Source organism: Moschus berezovskii, chromosome 23 (assembly GCF_049115385.1).
Source record: "Moschus berezovskii isolate FMDL1 chromosome 23, NW_MosBer_1.0, whole genome shotgun sequence".
NCBI classification, from domain to species: Eukaryota; Metazoa; Chordata; class Mammalia; order Artiodactyla; family Moschidae; genus Moschus; species Moschus berezovskii.
Window position 1 is genome coordinate 42,249,226 of NC_142482.1, and position 19,844 is coordinate 42,269,069.

At 41.5% G+C, this 19,844-nt stretch overlaps 5 protein-coding genes across 6 annotated transcripts; 2 read left to right on the top strand and 3 right to left on the bottom strand.

Annotated features, from left to right (window-relative positions):
* The first annotated feature begins 1,424 nt into the window (after positions 1–1,424).
* Positions 1,425–2,500, top strand: LOC148774188 (histone H4). Its single transcript, XM_088831488.1, has one exon. The coding sequence runs from the start codon at positions 1,637–1,639 to the stop codon at positions 1,946–1,948; it is 312 nt and encodes a 103-aa protein (XP_088687614.1). The 5' UTR covers positions 1,425–1,636; the 3' UTR covers positions 1,949–2,500.
* Positions 2,501–10,402: 7,902 nt separating this feature from the next.
* On the bottom strand, positions 10,403–14,772 carry LOC129543755 (histone H4). The gene is made up of 2 exons (XM_088831487.1): positions 14,635–14,772; positions 10,403–11,772 (listed from the first exon to the last, which is right to left on the bottom strand). Exon 2 carries the CDS (start codon positions 11,684–11,686, stop codon positions 11,375–11,377), a length of 312 nt encoding a protein of 103 aa, XP_088687613.1. The 5' UTR covers positions 11,687–11,772; positions 14,635–14,772; the 3' UTR covers positions 10,403–11,374.
* LOC129543744 (histone H2B type 1-C/E/F/G/I) lies at positions 13,126–15,024 on the bottom strand. Of its 2 annotated transcripts, XR_016036108.1 has the most exons (3): positions 14,635–15,024; positions 13,628–13,757; positions 13,140–13,395 (listed from the first exon to the last, which is right to left on the bottom strand). XR_016036108.1 is itself a non-coding variant. In XM_055407034.2 (1 exon), the coding sequence occupies exon 1, from the start codon at positions 15,009–15,011 to the stop codon at positions 14,631–14,633; it is 381 nt and encodes a 126-aa protein (XP_055263009.1). In that variant the 5' UTR covers positions 15,012–15,024; the 3' UTR covers positions 13,126–14,630. The 2 variants fall into 2 exon arrangements, 1 of the variants encoding a protein (XP_055263009.1); XM_055407034.2 differs by having other exon boundaries at positions 13,126–15,024.
* Positions 15,025–15,304: 280 nt separating this feature from the next.
* LOC129543729 (histone H2A type 1-J) lies at positions 15,305–15,948 on the top strand. Its single transcript, XM_055407017.2, has one exon. The coding sequence runs from the start codon at positions 15,320–15,322 to the stop codon at positions 15,704–15,706; it is 387 nt and encodes a 128-aa protein (XP_055262992.2). The 5' UTR covers positions 15,305–15,319; the 3' UTR covers positions 15,707–15,948.
* A 1,888-nt stretch (positions 15,949–17,836) lies between these two features.
* On the bottom strand, positions 17,837–18,563 carry H3C10 (H3 clustered histone 10). The gene has a single exon (XM_055407009.2). The coding sequence runs from the start codon at positions 18,337–18,339 to the stop codon at positions 17,929–17,931; it is 411 nt and encodes a 136-aa protein (XP_055262984.1). The 5' UTR covers positions 18,340–18,563; the 3' UTR covers positions 17,837–17,928.
* Between the last annotated feature and the right edge of the window lie 1,281 nt (positions 18,564–19,844).

Genomic DNA, 19,844 nt, shown 5'->3' on the forward strand with positions numbered 1-19,844 from the left:
GACGACTGCTGCTGCTGCTGCTGCTAAGTCGCTTCAGTCGTGTCCGACTCTGTGCGACCCCATAGACGGCAGCCCACCAGGCTCCGCCATCCCTGGGATTCTCCAGGCAAGAACACTGGAGTGGGTTGCCATTTCCTTCTCCAAATAGCAACAATTTGGAAGAAGGCAGGGACTCTGGACAGGGGCCAGCATTAAGGACAGAGAATTATGGAGCCCTCAATGATACAAATTTCTGAGGTTCCCAAAAAATGTCTTTCCCCCAAGGTTGTTTTCATGATTTTTAAAAACTTCTCCACTCCCAGACCTTTATCTATGCTATTTCAATTGTTTATTTGAATATATTAGTTTCACTCATTCTATGACTGAGAGCTTCCTGTAATAAACAGATTTACAAGAGAAAAACAAGTTTAATACCATGTATGGTTGAATTATACATAGACTACACAGAGGGGAACTGAGTAAAATTCCCAGAAGTGGCCTGAACCACTACTTTAAATATCATCTTCAGCTAAAGACAAAATATGTTAGAGATAGTGGCATTTATAGGGATTGAGCAGGAAACCCAGAGTAAATCAGATGTGGCAGATTTAAGTCCTGCACCTTCCTCACGTAAGTTTGTGAGTTATTAATATCTTTCTCTTCCTGGCTCAAAGAAGGAGATACCCTTACAAATGGAGATTTCTCATATAAATGTAAATTTCCCTTAGTGTATGTGTTAGCTGCTCAGTTGTGTCCGACTCTTGGTGATCCCATGGACTGCAGCCTGCCAGGCTCCTCGGTCCACGGGATCCTCCTGGCTAGAAAACTGGAGTGCATAGCCATTCCCTTTTTCAGGGGATCTTCTTGACCCATGGATCAAACCGAGATCTCCTATATTGCAGAAAGATTCTTACCATCTGAGCGACCAGGGAAGGCCTCGGTATTAAATTCTGTTTTTATAGCTTCTCCTGTGTCTGCTTTTTCTCAAAACCATCAGCTCATTATAATTCTTATGCTTAAGAAGTATATTTGGGAGTGACATATTCTTGTACACTTTGTTAGAAATGTCAGTATAGTATACCCAAGTACAGTGAAGAAGTAAATTTTTACTAAATGGAAAAAAAAATATTTTTCAAAAACATGGTTTACTAGGGAGTTTGTTAAAACTATTAAAGAGAATTCATAAGGTTAACAAGCAGGAGTTAAAAATGCATTTTCTCTTTAAATAAGGGAAATTGATGAAAATGTAATCACTGCAGGGAGGTTCCAAAATGCCATTTATGACACTGCATACATTTTATTTGAAAGAGTATGTGCTTTTATCTGTTCACCAAAATACAAAATGGCTACTAGCAGTGATCTGTGAATTATTACTTCATCACCTGTCTTTTCTGTATATTTTACACAACATTCGTGTTTTGCGCTCGCATTCAAAAGCAATTGCTAAAGTTTTAAAGCAAGGTCACAAGAGTCAACACAGTACAAAGGAACACAGAAGGCCTCTCTTTTTTTTTTTTTTTTGGTCCAATTACCCACCCCCACTGAAGGCGCCCGCCTCCTTCTTTCTTCAGGTTCTCAGTTCGGTCCGCCAACAGACATATAAAGGTGTATCGCGAGCCCGGCAAGTCGGGGTTTTTCGAGTCTCCGGCTTTCCGTCATGTCTGGTCGCGGTAAAGGCGGAAAGGGTCTGGGCAAGGGAGGCGCCAAGCGCCACCGCAAGGTCCTTCGTGATAATATCCAGGGCATTACTAAGCCTGCTATTCGGCGCCTGGCTCGCCGTGGTGGTGTGAAGCGCATCTCCGGCCTCATCTACGAGGAGACCCGCGGGGTGCTGAAGGTGTTCCTGGAGAACGTGATCCGGGACGCGGTCACCTACACCGAGCACGCCAAGCGGAAGACTGTCACTGCCATGGACGTGGTCTACGCGCTCAAACGCCAGGGCCGCACCCTCTACGGCTTCGGCGGCTGAGTGTCCGCGTTCTCCTGTGTTCAACAAAAGGTCCTTTTAAGGGCCCCCACTTTTTCATTTCAGGAGCCGTGATGCTTCCTTCTGTTCCTCCTGAGTTTTCTTCCTCCTGTTCCTCTCTACATTTTAAACTGCTTAAGAGCACTACTTCCGCCCTTTGTTGTGAGTGTACAGTTCCGTTTTACGCTTCCAGGCAATGTTTTGAACACAGTTTTCTATTTTACTTTGTAAACCTACTCGGTGGAATGTTGAGTGTAATGGCTTGGACATTAATAAATAGAAGCAAGTATATCACCCAAATACATGTGGCTTAAGATTTAACCAGAGTGTTATTTTCTCTTGGAATACAGCCAATGTCTACCAAGGGAGAGAGAAAGGCACTTTCTTAGCGAGTTTAGACATGAAGTCTTAACGTTTCCATCACAGTGATAGCTCCATGTGTCATGAAATAAACCTGACTGTTCAGTAGGCGTTAACACTACTGTGGAAGGATGGTAAAGTACAGGCTCACTAATATTCCGCGGAACAGTTGGTGAGGGTGGGATGCAAATAAAGAGCATTTCAACAAAAACAAAGTCATTACAGAAGTATTCTCTACAATGAAAAAATACGAGGCAGCTTTACAAACTAAAACAACGAATTTAAAATTAATTTTAAAAGATCCTTAGTACAGAGTTGGAAAGGAATAAGATTGGGATTGGAATTGATATAAATTGGAAAGGAATAAAATTAGGAAATCCAGACCTAAACTCTGAAGGAGGTTTTAGCATTTTACTAGAATCTTGGAAGCTATAGAAAGAAACCCAAAGTTAAGGGGGAAACCTTCACTAATATAAACATACATTCCAGAGAGCGATTGTCTCAGTTCAGTCGCTCAGTCGTGTCCGACTATTTGCAACGCCATGGACTGCAGTACACCAGGCCTCCCTGTCCATCACCAACTCCCAGAGCCTACTCAAACTCATGTCCATTGTTCGGTGATGCCAACCAACTATCTCATCCTCTGCCGTCCCTTTCTCCTTCTGCCCTCAATCTTTCCCAGCATCAGGGTCTTTTCCAATGAGTCAGTTCTTTGCATCAGGTGGCCAAAATATTGGAGTTTCAGTTTCAGCATCAGTCCTTCCAATGAATATTCAGGACTGATTTCCTTTCGGATATACTGGTTAGATCTCCTTGCATTTCAAGGGACTCTCAAGAGTCTTCTCCAACACCACAGTTCAAAAGCATCAATTCTTCGGTGCTCAGCTTTCTTTATAGTCAAACTCTTATATCCATACGTGACTACTGGAAAAACGATAGCTTTGACTAGACAGACCTTTGTCGGCAAAGTAATGTCTCTGTTTTTTAATATGCTGTCTAGGTTGCCCATAGCTTTTCTTCCAAGGAGCAAGCGTCTTTTAATTTCATGGCTGTAGTCACCATCAGCAGTGAATTTGGAGCCCCCAGAAATAAAATCTGTCAGTGTTTCCATCGTTTCCCCATCTATTTGCCATGAAGTGATGGGACCAGATGCCATGATCTTAGTTTTCTGAATACTGAGTTTTAAGCCAACTTTTTCACTCTCCTGTTTCACATTCATCAAAAGGCTCTTTAGTTCTTCTTTCCTTTCTGCCATAATGGAGGTGTCATCTGCATATCTGAGGTTATTGATGTTTCTCCCGCAATCTTGATTCCAGCTTGTGCTTCATCCAGTCCAGCATTTCTCATGATGTACTCTGTATATAAGTTAAATAAGCAGGGTGACAATATACAACATTGACGTACTCCTTTCCCGATTTGGAACCAATCTGTTGTTCCATATCCAGTTCTAGCTATTGCTTCTTGACCTGCATACAGATTTCTCAGAGGGCAGGTCAGGTGGTCTGCTATTCCCATCTTTCAGAATTTTCCACAGTTTGTTATGGTCCACACAGTCAAAGGCTTTGGCGTAGTTAATAGAGCAGAAGTAGATGGTTTTCTGGAACTCTCTTACTTTTTTGATGATCCAGTGGATGTTGGCAATTTGATCTCTGGTTCCTCTGTGTTTTCTAAACCAGCTTGAACATCTGGAAGTTCATGGTTCACTTACTGTTGAAGCCTGGCTTGGAGAATTTTTAGCATTACGTTGCTAGCCTGAGAGATGAGTGCAATTGTGCAGTAGTTTGAACATTCTTTGGCATTGCCTTTCTTTGTGATTGGAATGAAAACTGACCTTTTCCAGTCCTGTGACCACTGCTGAGTTTTCCACATTTGCTGACATATTCAGTGCAGCACTTTCTCGGCATCCTTTTTTAGGATTTGAAACAACTCAACTGAAATTCCATCACCTCCACTAACTTTGTTCATAGTGATGCTTCCTCAGGTTCACTTGACTTCGAATTCCAGGATGTCTGGCTCTAGGTGAGTGATCACACCATCATGATTATTTGGGTCGTGAAGATCTTTTTTGAATAGTTCTTCTGTGTATTCTTGCCACCTCTCCTTAATATCTTCTGCTTCTTTTAGGTCCATACCATTTTTGTCCTTTATTGTGCTCATCTTTGCATGAAATGTTCTCTTGGTATCTCTAATTTTCTTGAAGACATCTCTAGTCTTTCCCATTCTATTGTTTTCCTCTATTTCTTTGCATTGATCACTAAAGAAGGGTAGCAATTGCCTACATGTAAAAAAAAAAAAAAAATGACAAAATGACTAGGTTTACATATTTTTATATCTGAAGCTAAAATTCCCTTGTATCATCAGAACTTAATCTTTGTAAAATCAAATGCTATATATTCATCTAGCCAGTCTCCCAACTCAGGAATATATTTTCAACAACCCTAGCCCCATCTCTGAAACACAAAGATAACAGGATCTCTGTATCCCAGAAAGAGAGGGGTCTAACTTCCATTATTACAAGATTACTAATTTTTGAGCAGATTGTATCCATTTAGCTGTATAAAAGATATAGATTTCTCTCCTTGTTTTCCAAACACTTTAGCAAAATTGCCTGTGATGTGCTTCACATTCTGGTTTAATGCTTATTCAATAATAAAGCTTCTCTGTTTTTACTCCCTTTGTGCAGAGGTTTTTCTGAATTGAGAGGTATTACTTTTAGCTATATTCCCACATTTTCTGAGGATCCATTACTATTTTTGTGGCTTTCCATTGACGTCTTGAATAATTCTGAAAGAAGTCTCTTAGTTCTTAAACAAACAAAAACCCCCACAGAAAAAAAAATCCTTAAATATTCAGTACATAATTTAATCCTATCTTATATGTAGTGTTTTAGTATTTGTCTTTGGAAATCTATTATTTATTTTATAGCCTGATTTCTTTTTGATATTATCTTCTTTAATTGTTGATCCCCAAATTTTGAATAATGAAGCCATTAAGGTATTACTTATTTAACACTTAAGTTTTTTTCTCTCATTTACATTCGTAATTAGGCAAACTCCAATACTTTGGCCACCTCATGCGACGAGTTGACTCACTGGAAAAGAGTCTGATGCTGGGAGGGATTGGGGGTAGGAGGAGATGGGGACGGCAGAGAATGAGATGGCTGGATGGCATCACCGACTCTGTGGACATGAGTTTGAGTGAACTCCGGGAGTTGGTGATGGACAGGGAGGCCTGGCGTGCTGTGATTCATGGGGTCGCAAAGAGTCGGACACGACTGAGCGACTGAACTGAACTGAACTGAATTGTGACAATTGTTCTGTTTATATATTGTGCAATATTTGAAAAAAGAGGACAAATCAAAAACAGAAACTATACATCCGTAAATTAACCAGGTAAAATATTATCAATGTAAATGTTTAACAGTTATACTTTTTAAGTTGGGTGGACCATACTTGCATGCATATAAAGGACACATTGCCAACAGATTTTGTTCCTAAGTATAAATACCTTCTCATTGAGAGGCAACAGTAGCAAATACTTACAGCATATATCAAAGGGGAAATGTCAATATCCTCACTATTTATAATACCATACCTATATTGGGGATTCTATCCCACTCCATACTGTTAATATTAATTGCTATTATACATTGACCAGAATGATGATTGCTGTTTTTTTTTTACAGTTTTTTAAGGCCCCTGTTATGAAATATTGGGCTTCCCTGTGACTCAGCTGGGAAAGAATCTGCCTGCAATGTGGGAGACCTGGGTTTGATCACTGGATTGGGAAGATCCCCTGGGGAAGGGAAAGGCTACCCATTTCAGTATCCTGGCCTGGAAAATTCCATGGACTATAGTCTGTGGGGTCGCAAAGAGTTGGACACAACTGAGTGACTTTCACAAAATACAGATCTGAAATTGAGGTTTTCAGAAGAAGCATCAAAAGAACTTTAACAAATAACTCTACCTGATACTGTCAAGCTCTACTACAGGATTTGTTTAAGGTTTTCCAAGCCATATCAGAAGCAGGGTGCTTAATCCAAAATCAACAAAGCAAGAATTAATCACACTGGACTGAATTACACTGGGCTGAATGAACCGATTTGATTATGGCTAAAAGTCCTTTATTAAAATCTTTAAAAAAAAAAAAAAAAAAAAACCTTTTTATACTTTTGCTACCTTTTTCTAACTGATTCCTCAAATTTTAGAAAAATATTTAGGTAACTGAAACTTTGACAAACTGCCAGGAATACTAACAATGCTTTTGAAAATATAAAATACATATTGCTAGGCCATGTTTACAAAACAATACAGAAGAGTGATTGGATTTTGTTGAAACTCCTTTTTCATTGGAATGTGATTATTAACACAGGCTTCAAACTAAGCGTAAAAGTGTTAATCACTGAGTCCTGTCTGACTCTCCGTGACCCCATTGACAGTAATCTGCCAGGCTCCTCTCTCCATGGGATTTTCCAGGCAAGAATACTGAAGTGGGTAGCCATTCCCTTCTCCACGGGATCTTCCTGACCCAGGAATTCAACCCGAATCTCCTGCGTCTCCTCCATAAACAAGAAGGCCTTCATCGCTTTTCACAACTGCGTCATATAAACAGACCAACTTGGTGGTCCAGTGGGTAAGAATCCACCTGTGCTCTAGAAATCCAAGAACCACAACTACTGAGCCCATGTGCAGCAACTACTGAAGACCACGAGCCCTAGAACCCGTGCTCCACAACAAGAGAGTAGCCCCAGCTCTCTGCAACTAGAGACAGCTGCGTGCAGTAACAAAGACTCAGCACAGCCAGTAATAAATAAAAATAAATATTTTTTAAAAAGCAGACCAAGTTGAACAAAAGATACAAATTTAAATATTCTATTATATACCTATCTAAGAGTATGGTCATGTGTGATCAAATTCTTGATCTTGGCTTCCTAAACATTTTGAAATATATATTTCTTATGCTATTTGCAGAGCTGTAATTCTGCTGCACAGAAACAAATGAAACTCAAAAGATGCATTAAGTATTTTACATGATTAACTGTAATCCATCTCCTTGAACCCTTATTTTAAGCCTTAACTTACCCCATGTCTTTCTCCTTGTCTCAGGCTGTATGTTTAAATTTATTTTTTAAAACATCAGGCATCTCTACCATGTTAATTTGAATTGAGTCTTTTTATGCCCTGGGAGAGGAGAAGGAAATGGCAACCCACTCCAGTACTCTTGCCTGGGAAATCCCATGGACGGAAGAGCATGGTAGGCTGCAGTCCATGGGGTAAGAGTCAGACACGACTGAGCAACTTCACTTTCACTTTTCACTTTCATGCAGTGGAGAAGGAAATGGCAACCCACTCCAGTGTTCTTGCCTGGAGAATCCCAGGGACGGCAGAGCATGGTGGGCTGCTGTCTATGGGGTCGCACAGAGTCGGACACAACTGAAGCGACTTAGCAGCAGCAGCAGCAGCAGCAGCAGCAGCATGCCCTGGGAGAACTTGCCTCATAGTTTCCTTGGAGGCTCCCAGGGCATCAAGGTAATTTCCCACAGGTTGGTGGGGGATCAAATATGGAAACAGGGAAAACACTAAGGATATTAGAGCAAGTAACCTAGGAGAGAGAAGATAGTCCTCCTACCAAGGTGGGAGCATGGTGGTACTCCCATTGAGAATTGATGTTTCCATATATATTTTGAAGGCAAAATCAGGAAGATTTCCAGAAGAATTGAATGGAGAAGAATGAAGTCATTATCAATTAAATCAGGGAGTGATTTAAAGAAAGATTAGGAGGAGGGAATACCAAAGATTCTAGTTAGGGCATGTTAATTTAAGATGTCAAGCATCCATGTGAAGAAAGCAATTAGGGGATAGGGGGAATTTCCTGGCAGTCCGGTAGTTACAATTCAGCACTTTCACTGCTGAGGCCCTGGTCACGGAACAAAGATAGCACAAGTCACTTGGCAAAAAAAAAAAAAAGAAAGAAAGTCATTGAGGTTATGTCTGTCTGGAGTTTAGGAGAGAAGCCTGAGTTGGCAATATAAAGTTGGAAGTCATTGATATACAGATGGTATTTAAAGTCTGAGCTTGGTAAGATCTTCAAGGGGGTGAGTATAGAGCAAGAAGCAGTAAATTTTAGGCCTGTATCCCCCAACATTAAGGGTCTGTGGAGAACAGATGAACTAACAAAAGATACAGAGCCTCTGATAAAATAGAACCAAGTGAAAAAAAAGCATATCAAAGAGAAATTATAGGATCAATTATGTCAGTGTTTCCAATAGATTAAGTAAAATGAAGACTAATTATTGGCCATTGGATGTATCAATAGGAAAATGATTTTGATGATTTTATATTAGTTTACTTTCTGTCTTTTGCCTAGTAGAAAAAAAGTGGGGACTTTTCCCCCTCATAATATTACCAGTGCCAAGTACAATGTCTGAAATCTAGCAGTTATTCAATAATTAATAGATAAATGAATTAGTTAACTAACATTCCTGCTGCTATTGATGGAGAACTCTTCTTCTGTCCCACACTGACTGTCCCACAGTGTACTCACTAGGGTAGAGTCCTGAGCAAGCAATGAAGCTGTTAAGCAATACATGCTAATTCTCAGGGCATTTAGTCACAATATATTTTTTCTATTTCTTAAAGTTTTAAAAACAATGGTTTCTTTTTAAGGGTAGTTTTCCTAGTATAGCTGGAAAGGAAAGCCAGGCTGTTTACCTCGGTTTCTGATGCCTCGATCCTATAACCACTGAACCTAGCAGATATTTCTGGCAAGATCTTTCTACGCAACAAACTTTAATTCATTGACCACAGATAAAATTAACGCTTGAATTTGAACGCAATCCTCTCTTGGGAGAAAGGTAAGAACTTGAATTCCTGGACAAGACCTCTCATTGCAACAAAGAAAGATTGATGCTTTGTCTCTTAATTTGGGTCTGAACTTTGGGGCTAAGAGTTCCAAGGCCTTTGACTGTATTCTCTTAAAGTTGAAATTGATGAAAAAATGATATTAAAAAACAAAATTTGCCCTTAGATTTGAAAAGGCCTGTGGAACCAGGAGAAATGAGAGGTGTTAATGAGTTGTATTTGAGAAGACACAATCCCACAGATTCTGATAACAGATCCTGGTCTAGGGAAACATCAGTTATTAATATTTAAACAAACAACTTTCTCATAGTAATTCTTCTGTGCCTCCACATAAGAGAGAGATCTCATGCCCACATAATGCCTGGGTTCCTTTTTGGCAGTTAAATTCTATGCCATTCAAAAAAATGAGATGAGGTTGATAGAAAGGGAGAACATGGAGTAAGAGAAAGACAAAAATTACAGCAAACCTATCAGTTATGCTGTGATCATCCTCAGAAAGCTAAGCAAGGCTCCTCCTCCACCCCTTTCTTTACCACCCAGATTGTGAATACAGATGAACAGGATGATACTGAAGGAATAATCAAAGCGATCCTTATCACTCAATTATATAAATGGAGAAGCTAAGGCCCAGAAAAATATATAACTTAACTCATTATCACAAGGGAATGGTGGTATAGGTTTAATCCCAAGTCATGTGCTCCTAATGATTATTCTTAAACTTTTCACCATCTTGCATCCCTTTAACTGGTATCAGTAGTAAAATCACAGTAAGTCAGAAAGAGAAAATCAAATATCGAATATTAACTCATATATATGGAATCTAGAAAGATGGTACTGGTGGACCTATTTGCAGGACAGCAATATAAATGCAGACCTAGAGAACAGATTTGTGGACACAATGAGGGAAGGAGAGGATGGGATGAATTGATTAGCGTTGAAGCATATACATTACCATATATAAAATAGAAAACCAGTGGGAATTTCCTGGTGCTGAGAGCTCAACTGTGACAACCTAGCAAGGTGGGAGGGGGGAGGTAAGTTCAAGAGAGAGGGGAACATGTGTTTACCTATGGCTGATTCATGTTGATGTATGGCCGAAACCAACGAAATATTGTAAAGCAATTATTCTCCAATTAAAACCAAATAAAAAAGAGTAAAGTCATAAAAGAAGATATTTGTATCTCTCAAAATATTTATTTTTATCTTTTACATCCTGAATAATTTTTTATGTCCAAAATACATGTGGGTCTGCTTGGTGATGCCAAATCAGACTTTTCACAAGATGAAAATAAGTACATTTTTCATGAACATGTTTACATTAGTGACCAAAAAAAATTAAGAAAAAATGTCTAAATAAAACATTTGCACTGCATATGTGGACCAGAAATTTTGTGCTTTTGCTTAATCTGAATCCATTACTATAACTGTCCCTTCTCAATTCTTACCACCAGTGGTATTCATTTCACCAAATACATAAATTAACACCTAATGAGGGCCAATTATGAACCTCGCCTTTAAAAAAACCACCTAATTTTTTAAAAATTATTTTTAAACTCTTAACTCACTTGATTTTATGAGTATACTAATTTGAAGTCTTCTCCCAGACTTCCCTTGTAGTCAGTCGAGTGGTTAAGAATCCGCCTGCCAATGCAGGGAGCATGGGTTTGATCCCTGGTCCTGAAAGATTCCTCATGGCACAGGGCAACCAAGCGCATGTGCCACAACTACCAAGCCTGTGCTCTAGAGCCCGCAAGCCACAACTATTAAGCCAAGACACTGCAACTACCGACAAGAGCCGGTGCCAGACTCGATTGTACCTTACTTGTCAGTGTACGGTGTATTAATTTAAACTTCCCAAAGTACCCTACTCTTAATAGGACGGCTTAACTACAATAATTCTTTTTTAAAAAAAGAAAAAAAAAAGTTGCTTAGCATCAAAAACTTTTATGTTGACTAGCTATGTCCATTAGCTAGTTATTCTACTTTAGGTCCCAACCAACCTAACATGAATGTTAAAACGGGGCTCCGGATCCCTCTGTACAAGTGGGATTGGGCGCACACGCGCCCTTAAGCAGAAACAAGACGGCCTTTTAGACCAAAGTATTGTGTTTCTTTGGCACTTGATTACGAGAATTACAGCGCCTTACAAGGGAAATTGGGCAGCCCTAAAAAGGGCCTTTTGTTGGGTGAATGGAAACAAAATGAACACTCAGCCGCCGAAACCGTAGAGGGTGCGGCCCTGGCGCTTGAGCGCGTAGACCACGTCCATGGCAGTGACAGTCTTCCGCTTGGCGTGCTCTGTGTAGGTGACCGCGTCGCGGATCACGTTCTCCAGGAACACTTTCAGCACCCCGCGGGTCTCCTCGTAGATGAGGCCAGAGATGCGCTTCACACCACCACGACGAGCCAGGCGCCGAATGGCAGGCTTAGTAATGCCCTGGATGTTATCACGAAGTACTTTACGGTGGCGCTTGGCGTCTCCCTTGCCCAGACCCTTTCCACCTTTGCCACGACCCGACATAACGAAGACCTGAAGACCCGATAAAGACGAACTTGCAGGCCTCGCGATGCACCTTTATGTGTCTGTTAGCGGACCGAACTGAGAACCTGAAGAAAGGAGGAAGCGGGAAGTCACGCCGTCAGTGGGGGAGGGGAATTGGACCAAAAGGGGGGAAAAAAAAAAGATGCCTTCTCTGTTCCTTTGTACTGTGGTAACTTTTGTTACCTTAAGATTTAGAATTGTTTTTGAATGCAAGCGAAAACACGAATGTTGTGGAAAATATAGAAAAGGGGAAGTAATAAAATAATAACTTGTTATCGCACCACACACAGATCTCCCCTAGTAGCTAATTTGGTATTTTGGTGAACAGATAAAAGAGCAGACTCCAAGAAAATATATGCTATTCTGTATATGGCCTTCTAAAACCTCTTTATACTGGTATATTGAACTCAATTCCCTTGAGTTTTTAATAACGTTATTAATGGCTGCTTATTATTGCTTATGAATTTTCCATAGCACAGTTTTAAACAGTTCTCTACCAATTCCTTAATCAGCAAGTTTTAATATAATTTTTTTGCTGCTCTTGAAATATCACCTTTAACATACTTAGAACTATTACTAAAATTCTGTTCTATGTATTACAGTTTCCAAATAATCTATTTGTTACATTCAGAATTAATTTGGGAATAGATTATATTTTGTCTTTGATCAACTGTCCACCCAGCAAGATTTATGGATTTATTTCCCAGTAAGAGTATCATCTTTAATGTAATTTCTGTAATATACTGGGAAAATTTTGTCCTTCCTAGTGTGTTTCCATTAGAATGTTTTCAACATTGCAAAATGTTTCAAGAAAAAAGAAAAGAAAACGCCTTTGGGCACCAAGCTTTCCTGCCAACATAGAGAAGGTGCATTGTTTCAAAGAGAACTGAAGAGGTGAAGGAATTTAGTTTTCCAATTCTTCACTCTTAAACTGGCACAAAAGAAAAGACTTACGATTATTTTTCAAACTGCTCTTTAGCCATCTACTACCTTTAACAATGCTTATTTTACAATTTTTATGGAAGGTGGTGGAGCAGGGTGGGGTAAATTGCAAGGAGAGGGATCTAGAAGAGAACCTAGAAAACTTAAAAACTATCCTGTCGCATGACTATGCAAGTCATCAAGTCCTGGTAGTAGTCTATCTTAAAATAACTCTACATCCCAACTATAAAGGTTGAGATTTTAATAATGCATGAGGTTCTGGGCCGGCTGAAGCTTGGAGAACAAGCACTCAGACACACTGGTGGTGAAGTCGGCCTCCTTGTCATCTAGTATCTAAAACTACTAGATCCCCCTCTTCAATTTCAAACGCATTAAGTAGCTAAGTAGTGAAAAGTTGCAACCAGGAGAGCCGTGAGCTACACCGGGACTCATGACCTCCGGAAAAGAGGATTTCGATCAGGGGTCAGAGATGAGGCTTGATCACTTGAAGCTTACATGAAATAAAACTTTATTAACGTATACAGGGATAAAGGAGACTCACTGGAAAAGACTCTGATGCTGGGAAAGGTTGGGGGCTGGAGGAGAAGGGGACGACCGAGAATGAGATGGCTGGATGGCATCACTGACACTGTGGACATGAGTTTGAGTGAACTCCGGGAGTTGGTGATGGACAGGGAGGCCTGGCGTGCTGTGGTTCATGGGGTCGCGGAGAGTCGGACACGACTGAGCGACTGGACTGAACTGAACTGACATCAGAAGGGGGCATAAGAAAGACACACAGTGACCCCCTTGCTAGCTTTTAGCAAGCAGTTATATATCTGTTAAAAGAATCACCTCAAAACAGAGTTGCATCAGGCCCCTCTCCCACAAGATATTTAGAGATAGCACTGGCATAAAGTGAGTCATCCCCCGCCATAAAACAATTGACATGAAATTTAAAGAAAGGCAGCTTTCAAAGCAAATACATAGTTTCATTACCATAGCTTAAGAGAAAATTTCATTGAGTAAGACAATGGTTGGTTGGGCCATTGTTCAAGGTTTGAGTCTTGGGCTGAACCGACTCGAAGACAGGCAGATTCCAAGGCAAATACGTCGTTCATTAACACAGCTTAAGAAAAAGATTTCCATAAGAAAAACTCATTGGTTAGTTCAAGGTTTCAGAAAAGTTTAACTTTAGGCAGAACCAGGTGTCATCATGACAACACAAAATTTAAAAGAAACCTTTTATTTTGTAGAGGTGGGGGAAAAAAAGTCTGCCACTTGGAGTCTATTTCCTCCACTTGGGAACCCCTAGCCTTCTCCTGTTACCCTGTGTTAAATTGCCTTTATTCAGGTCAGAGAGATAATCTAAACCGCCCAACTGTGAATGGCTACAGGAAAAAAAAGTATTAATACATGCCTTTCCTGATGCTGGCCATTCTCGGACATGGCCCTTTTTACTTCCTTATCGCCTTTCCCTCTTCTGCTTTCTGACTTTAGTTCTAAATAACTTGACATCCAGATCCCGTAAGATGGTTATAAAGACACTAGTCAGCCATCATCTCGGTTTGGCGGCTTTCTGAAGAGTACCCCTTGCCTAAACATTGTTTCTGAGGTTCATTGGCCTAGAGTGCGGCAAGCAGCGAGTTGAGTCGGCAATGAACAAGACAAATGCTAGATAGCTTAATCGAAGACCTTAACTGCAAGATCGCAGAAAAACACAGAAATGATTGCAATGCCTTGGCTACCTACACTGCAAAAAGTATCCTCAAATACTTTTGCAAGCTACTGTAAAGTGAAACTTAAGCCTTCAATAAGTAAGGAATTACTATACTGTAAAATCAAAACAAAACAATCTCTCAAACAGGAACCTTACCGAAAAATCACACCTACAAATTCAAGTAAACACTTCAAAAACAGTTACCAGTGGACAAGCCCTTTTATAGAAAGGGTAGATGGCTCTGAAAAGAGCCTTTGGGTTTGAAACGGCCAACAGAGACGTTTACTTGGAGCTGGTGTATTTGGTAACCGCCTTGGTGCCCTCAGACACGGCATGCTTGGCCAGCTCCCCGGGCAGCAGAAGGCGCACGGCCGTCTGGATCTCCCTGGATGTGATGGTCGAGCGCTTGTTGTAGTGGGCCAGGCGCGACGCCTCGCCCGCGATGCGCTCGAAGATGTCGTTGACGAAGGAGTTCATGATACCCATGGCCTTGGACGAGATGCCGGTGTCGGGGTGGACCTGCTTCAGCACCTTGTAGACGTACACGGAGTAGCTCTCCTTGCGGCTGCGCTTGCGCTTCTTGCCGTCCTTCTTCTGCGCCTTGGTCACCGCCTTCTTGGAGCCCTTCTTCGGGGCCGGAGCGGACTTCGCTGGCTCAGGCATGGTGAAGTACTGCAGTCACAGAACCACTAAAGGGCTGAAAGCGCCAAGGCACCTTTTTAAGGACAAGGGTTTATGCAAATGAAGCTCAGTAGATGTTTCTGGTGATTGGTGAGTCTTCTCTGTGACATCACAGCTCAGCTTCGCCCAATCAAAGTAGGCATCCTGCATAGTCGCATTTCCATTGGTCTAAACAAAACTAAAACGGTAGCCAATCGTACAGCTTTCTTTTCGCGCCCAGCGGGGGTTATAAACTTTCCGTTTCTCTATTCGCCTAAGTCATTTTCGACGGTCACCGTTGATCCCGAATCATGTCTGGACGTGGCAAACAAGGCGGCAAAGCTCGCGCCAAGGCCAAGACTCGCTCTTCGCGGGCAGGACTCCAGTTCCCCGTGGGCAGAGTTCACCGCCTACTCCGCAAAGGCAACTACGCCGAGCGGGTTGGGGCCGGCGCCCCGGTGTACCTGGCGGCGGTGCTGGAGTACCTGACGGCAGAGATCTTGGAGCTGGCGGGCAACGCGGCGCGGGACAACAAGAAGACGCGCATCATCCCGCGTCACCTGCAGCTGGCCATCCGCAACGACGAGGAGCTCAACAAGCTGCTGGGCAAAGTCACCATCGCTCAGGGCGGTGTCCTGCCCAACATCCAGGCGGTGCTGCTGCCCAAGAAGACTGAGAGCCACCACAAGACCAAGTAAAGAACCAAGATTGGAAACAACCAAATAAACGGCTCTTTTCAGAGCCACTTCTATCATCATAGGAAAGAGTAACACAATGTATTGCACTTGGAATTAGGTACAGTTTATTACAGTACTGAGACTTGCAACTTAACGCTGCGGTCGTGTAGGGTAAGTTTTGGTCTATATTTCAGAATTGATATTTAGGGACAGTTATGAACAAGAGAACATTTGTATTCGGCTAAGTTTCAAACTTTTGAGTCTTAATTTTTATTACCTATAATCAGGGGTCCCTATCAGGAAGTGTGGTGTGAATTTTCATTCCCTAAGTCACATGTTGGCGAGGGTCCTTTAGTGGTTTTCTATGAAGATACGCAGAAACCATTGTGTTAGTAGGAAAATAGTCTTGGCAAAAATATTCACATCGTTACCTGGACTGAGAAATAAGTACAAACTGGACAATACAAACTGGATTGTAACAACGGTGGTGATGCATCCTATTGTTTCCAAGAACACTAATGATGGAAACAATTTAAAAAAGTGAACTCTTATGGAAAATCCAAAGCTTTCAGAAAAATGAATACAAGGTTTTGGTAGTCAGGCCTGGCAAGGTCTTCTAATTCTAGAATGTGAGACATGTTTGGAACATTTATGCCATTTAGCATTTTGGCCTTTTCAAGGATTGCAGACACAAATACTTTTTCCTCTTTTATTAAATGTTAACGCACTTGTTTTCAACAAATACCACACACTTAGGTACCATACGTTGATAACAACATTAATGAGACACTGCCTGTTCAGTGAAGAGAAACAAAAGGAAATAAAATACAATGTAGCAAGAGGAGTAAGCACAGAATACAAAAGGAACATAGAGAAGACTGAGAAATAACACTTTATCTGAGGATTAAAGGAAATTGGCAAATAGAGGAAAGCACAGGGATTTCAGCAGAAAGCTAGTGTCACCAGACTCGTGGCTTGTATGTGCAGGCAAGTGACAAAAAGTTCGTTATTGGAAAATAAAGGTCACGAGAGAAGACACAGAGGGATGGATCTCTAGGTCGTTCCTTTAGTTCTAAATCCTCTAATATATCTTGTATGTTAGTCACTCAGTCGTGTCCGACTCTTTGCCACCCCATGAACTGTAGGCCGACTTCCAAATCTTTATGTCCATCCCAGACTTAATTCAAGTTCAGACGTGCATATTCATCTACTTTCTGATTATTATTATTATTTACTTGCTTGAACTCTTATAGTGGAAAAGACAATGGCAACCCACTCCAGTACTCTTGCCTGGAGAATCCCAGGGACGGGGGAGCCTGGTGGGCTGCCGTCTGTGGGTCGCACAGAGTCGAACACGACTGAAGCGACTTAGCAGCAGCAGCATACTCAGATCTCTAGGAAATTAAAAATGTATATCTCAGATTTATCATCATCATCCTTACTCCCCCAGTGATTCTTACAGGCATCTACCCATTAACATGAACGAAAATGGCCTAGTGTCTGAGTATTAGTTTTTGTTAGCCATTACGGACTACAGTCCACGGGGTCGCAGAGTAGGTAACAACTGTATACACACGCACTCACACACAATGGGATGATGAAACTTGAAGTTCCGGAAAAGGTTAGGTGGAAGGAAAACAAATGGAGTTTCGAGACCTTGAATATTTGTGTCCACGTAACTAGAAATATCCACATAACTAAGACTACTAACTTCCCCTGAAAAGAACCTTAAAGTAACTAAAATATTACTTAAGTATAACTGCATATATTCAAGTGGGGGTGCCCTACCCAGCCAGCAGAAAGGGAATCTGTCCTGGGCCCCTTTTGACTTAGTATCTGTTCCCGAAAGCCTGGCTTGCACTTTCAATTAAAATTTACACTGATTAAAAATTGGTCTTCCACTTGCCCGGGGCTAGGGGAAGGAGGGGGCGGAACTACTTCGAGCCAAGTCTCCCTTTCCATATAAAGACTGATCTTTGGAAGGAATCTCAATGCTTCTCTTAAGGTGCATGCACTATGTTGGCATCACCCCAAATTCCACGTGGTAAATCAAAGGTTCTACGTTTTCCAACGCCACTCACAAACACGACTAACGTAACATTGGTGAGCAAAAGCAAACTGTTAAAAAGAAATTTTGCGCCACAAGGAGAACCAGCAGTAAATAACAAAGTAACAGTCCTTTTTCATTGGGTATGTGGGCGGCTCTGAAAAGAGCCTTTGGGATTGAGAAGAAACGTCCAGGCTCACGCCCTCTCCCCGCGGATGCGGCGAGCAAGCTGGATATCCTTGGGCATAATGGTGACGCGCTTAGCATGGATGGCACACAGATTAGTGTCCTCGAAAAGCCCCACCAGGTAGGCCTCGCACGCCTCCTGCAGCGCCATCACGGCCGAGCTCTGAAACCGCAGGTCGGTTTTGAAGTCCTGCGCGATCTCGCGCACCAGCCGCTGGAACGGCAGCTTGCGAATAAGAAGCTCCGTAGACTTCTGGTAACGGCGGATCTCGCGCAAAGCTACCGTACCGGGCCTGTAGCGGTGCGGCTTCTTGACGCCACCGGTAGCCGGCGCGCTCTTGCGGGCTGCCTTAGTGGCTAGCTGCTTGCGTGGAGCCTTGCCGCCAGTGGACTTCCGGGCAGTCTGCTTAGTACGAGCCATTATGTGAGCAGGTTTAAAGATAGCCGCCTAGCCACATATTTATAGAGCGAGTCAGAAGCTGATTGGACAAAAGGCGACCAGGACTGTCCAATCGGTAATCGGACTGACTCAAGTCAGTTCAGCTCCTTCACTCAGTCGTGTCCGACTCTTTGCGACCCCATGGACTGCAGCACGCCAGGCTTCCCCATCCATCACCAACTCCTGGAACTTGATCAAACTCTTGTCCATCGAGTCGGTGATGCCGACTCGAACTTTTCGATTGTTGCCCAAAGCCCCTGACCTCAACTTTTTTTCTTCAATTTTTCCTGTAAAATTGTTTGCTCTGTAATAGCACTTTTCAGAAGAAATAAATACACACTACATGAGAAATATAGACTTGCTAGCAACTATTTTAGAATAAAATATAAAAACAGGAGAAATTCTTTTAGATAGTATTTCAACCCAGTATATCTAAAATTTTCATTTCAACGTCATCAATATAATTGTTAGATATTTCACAGTCTTTTTAAACTGCACTAACAGTTCAAAATACAGTGTACACATATAACACGTCTTTTTTCAGGCTAGCCACATGTCCATTGCCCAGGGCCACTGGTTTTTACCATATTAAGACAATGAATGCAGCTGTATACCATCACCCCTCACTTTCCTCTAAACACAAATTTTAAGAACTTAAAAATTATTTTCAGTAAAAATTTGATTTGCATGTGAGGAATTCAAGTTATTACTTCATAAAGAAACACATCCTTGCATGAACTTCTTTTCGACAATTCCTTTGGAACATAATTGATTTTTCTATTTTAGGAATGTAATGCCTTTGTTTTTAAAGAATCGAAATCCCCACCAATAATGTATATTTACCACACATCCCATGAGTTTGCATTTATAATAGTTCCTTGCATGCGTGATGCTCAGTCACTAAATTGTGTCTGACTCTTTGTGACCCCATGCACTGTAGTCTGCCAAGCACCTCTGTCCATGGAATTCTACAGGCATACTGGAGCAGATTTTCATTTCCTTCTCCAGGGCATCTTCCCCAGTCAGGGATCGAACCCTCTGTCTCCTGCATTAGCAGGCAGATTCTTCCCCACTGAGCCACTTAGGAAGCCACTGGCAGAAACAGGATAAACTCCTTGCCTGACATCTGATTTTTCTGATCATCTCCCTCCCCTCAGAGCCTAGAAGTTACCTGGCAAGTTTTTTTTCTTCTTGAAAGTAAGTGGGAAATTATCTAATTCCATCAGTACATCAAGATCTTTAACACAATAAAAAGACCAAGAAGATGGCATTTTAACAGTAGGATTCAGCATTTTTATCCTGAAACGTATGACCATTACCTCATATCGACACCTCAATTTGTGTGGATGGGTCTAAGGGAGCTAGGAAAATACTTGAGAACACAATAGTAAACCAACGAGTAAAATTACCAGGTACCTCAGCTAACTTTTCCGATAAAAGACCTGAAGATCTAAAATTTCCTTATTCAACGATGTAAAACAATGTAC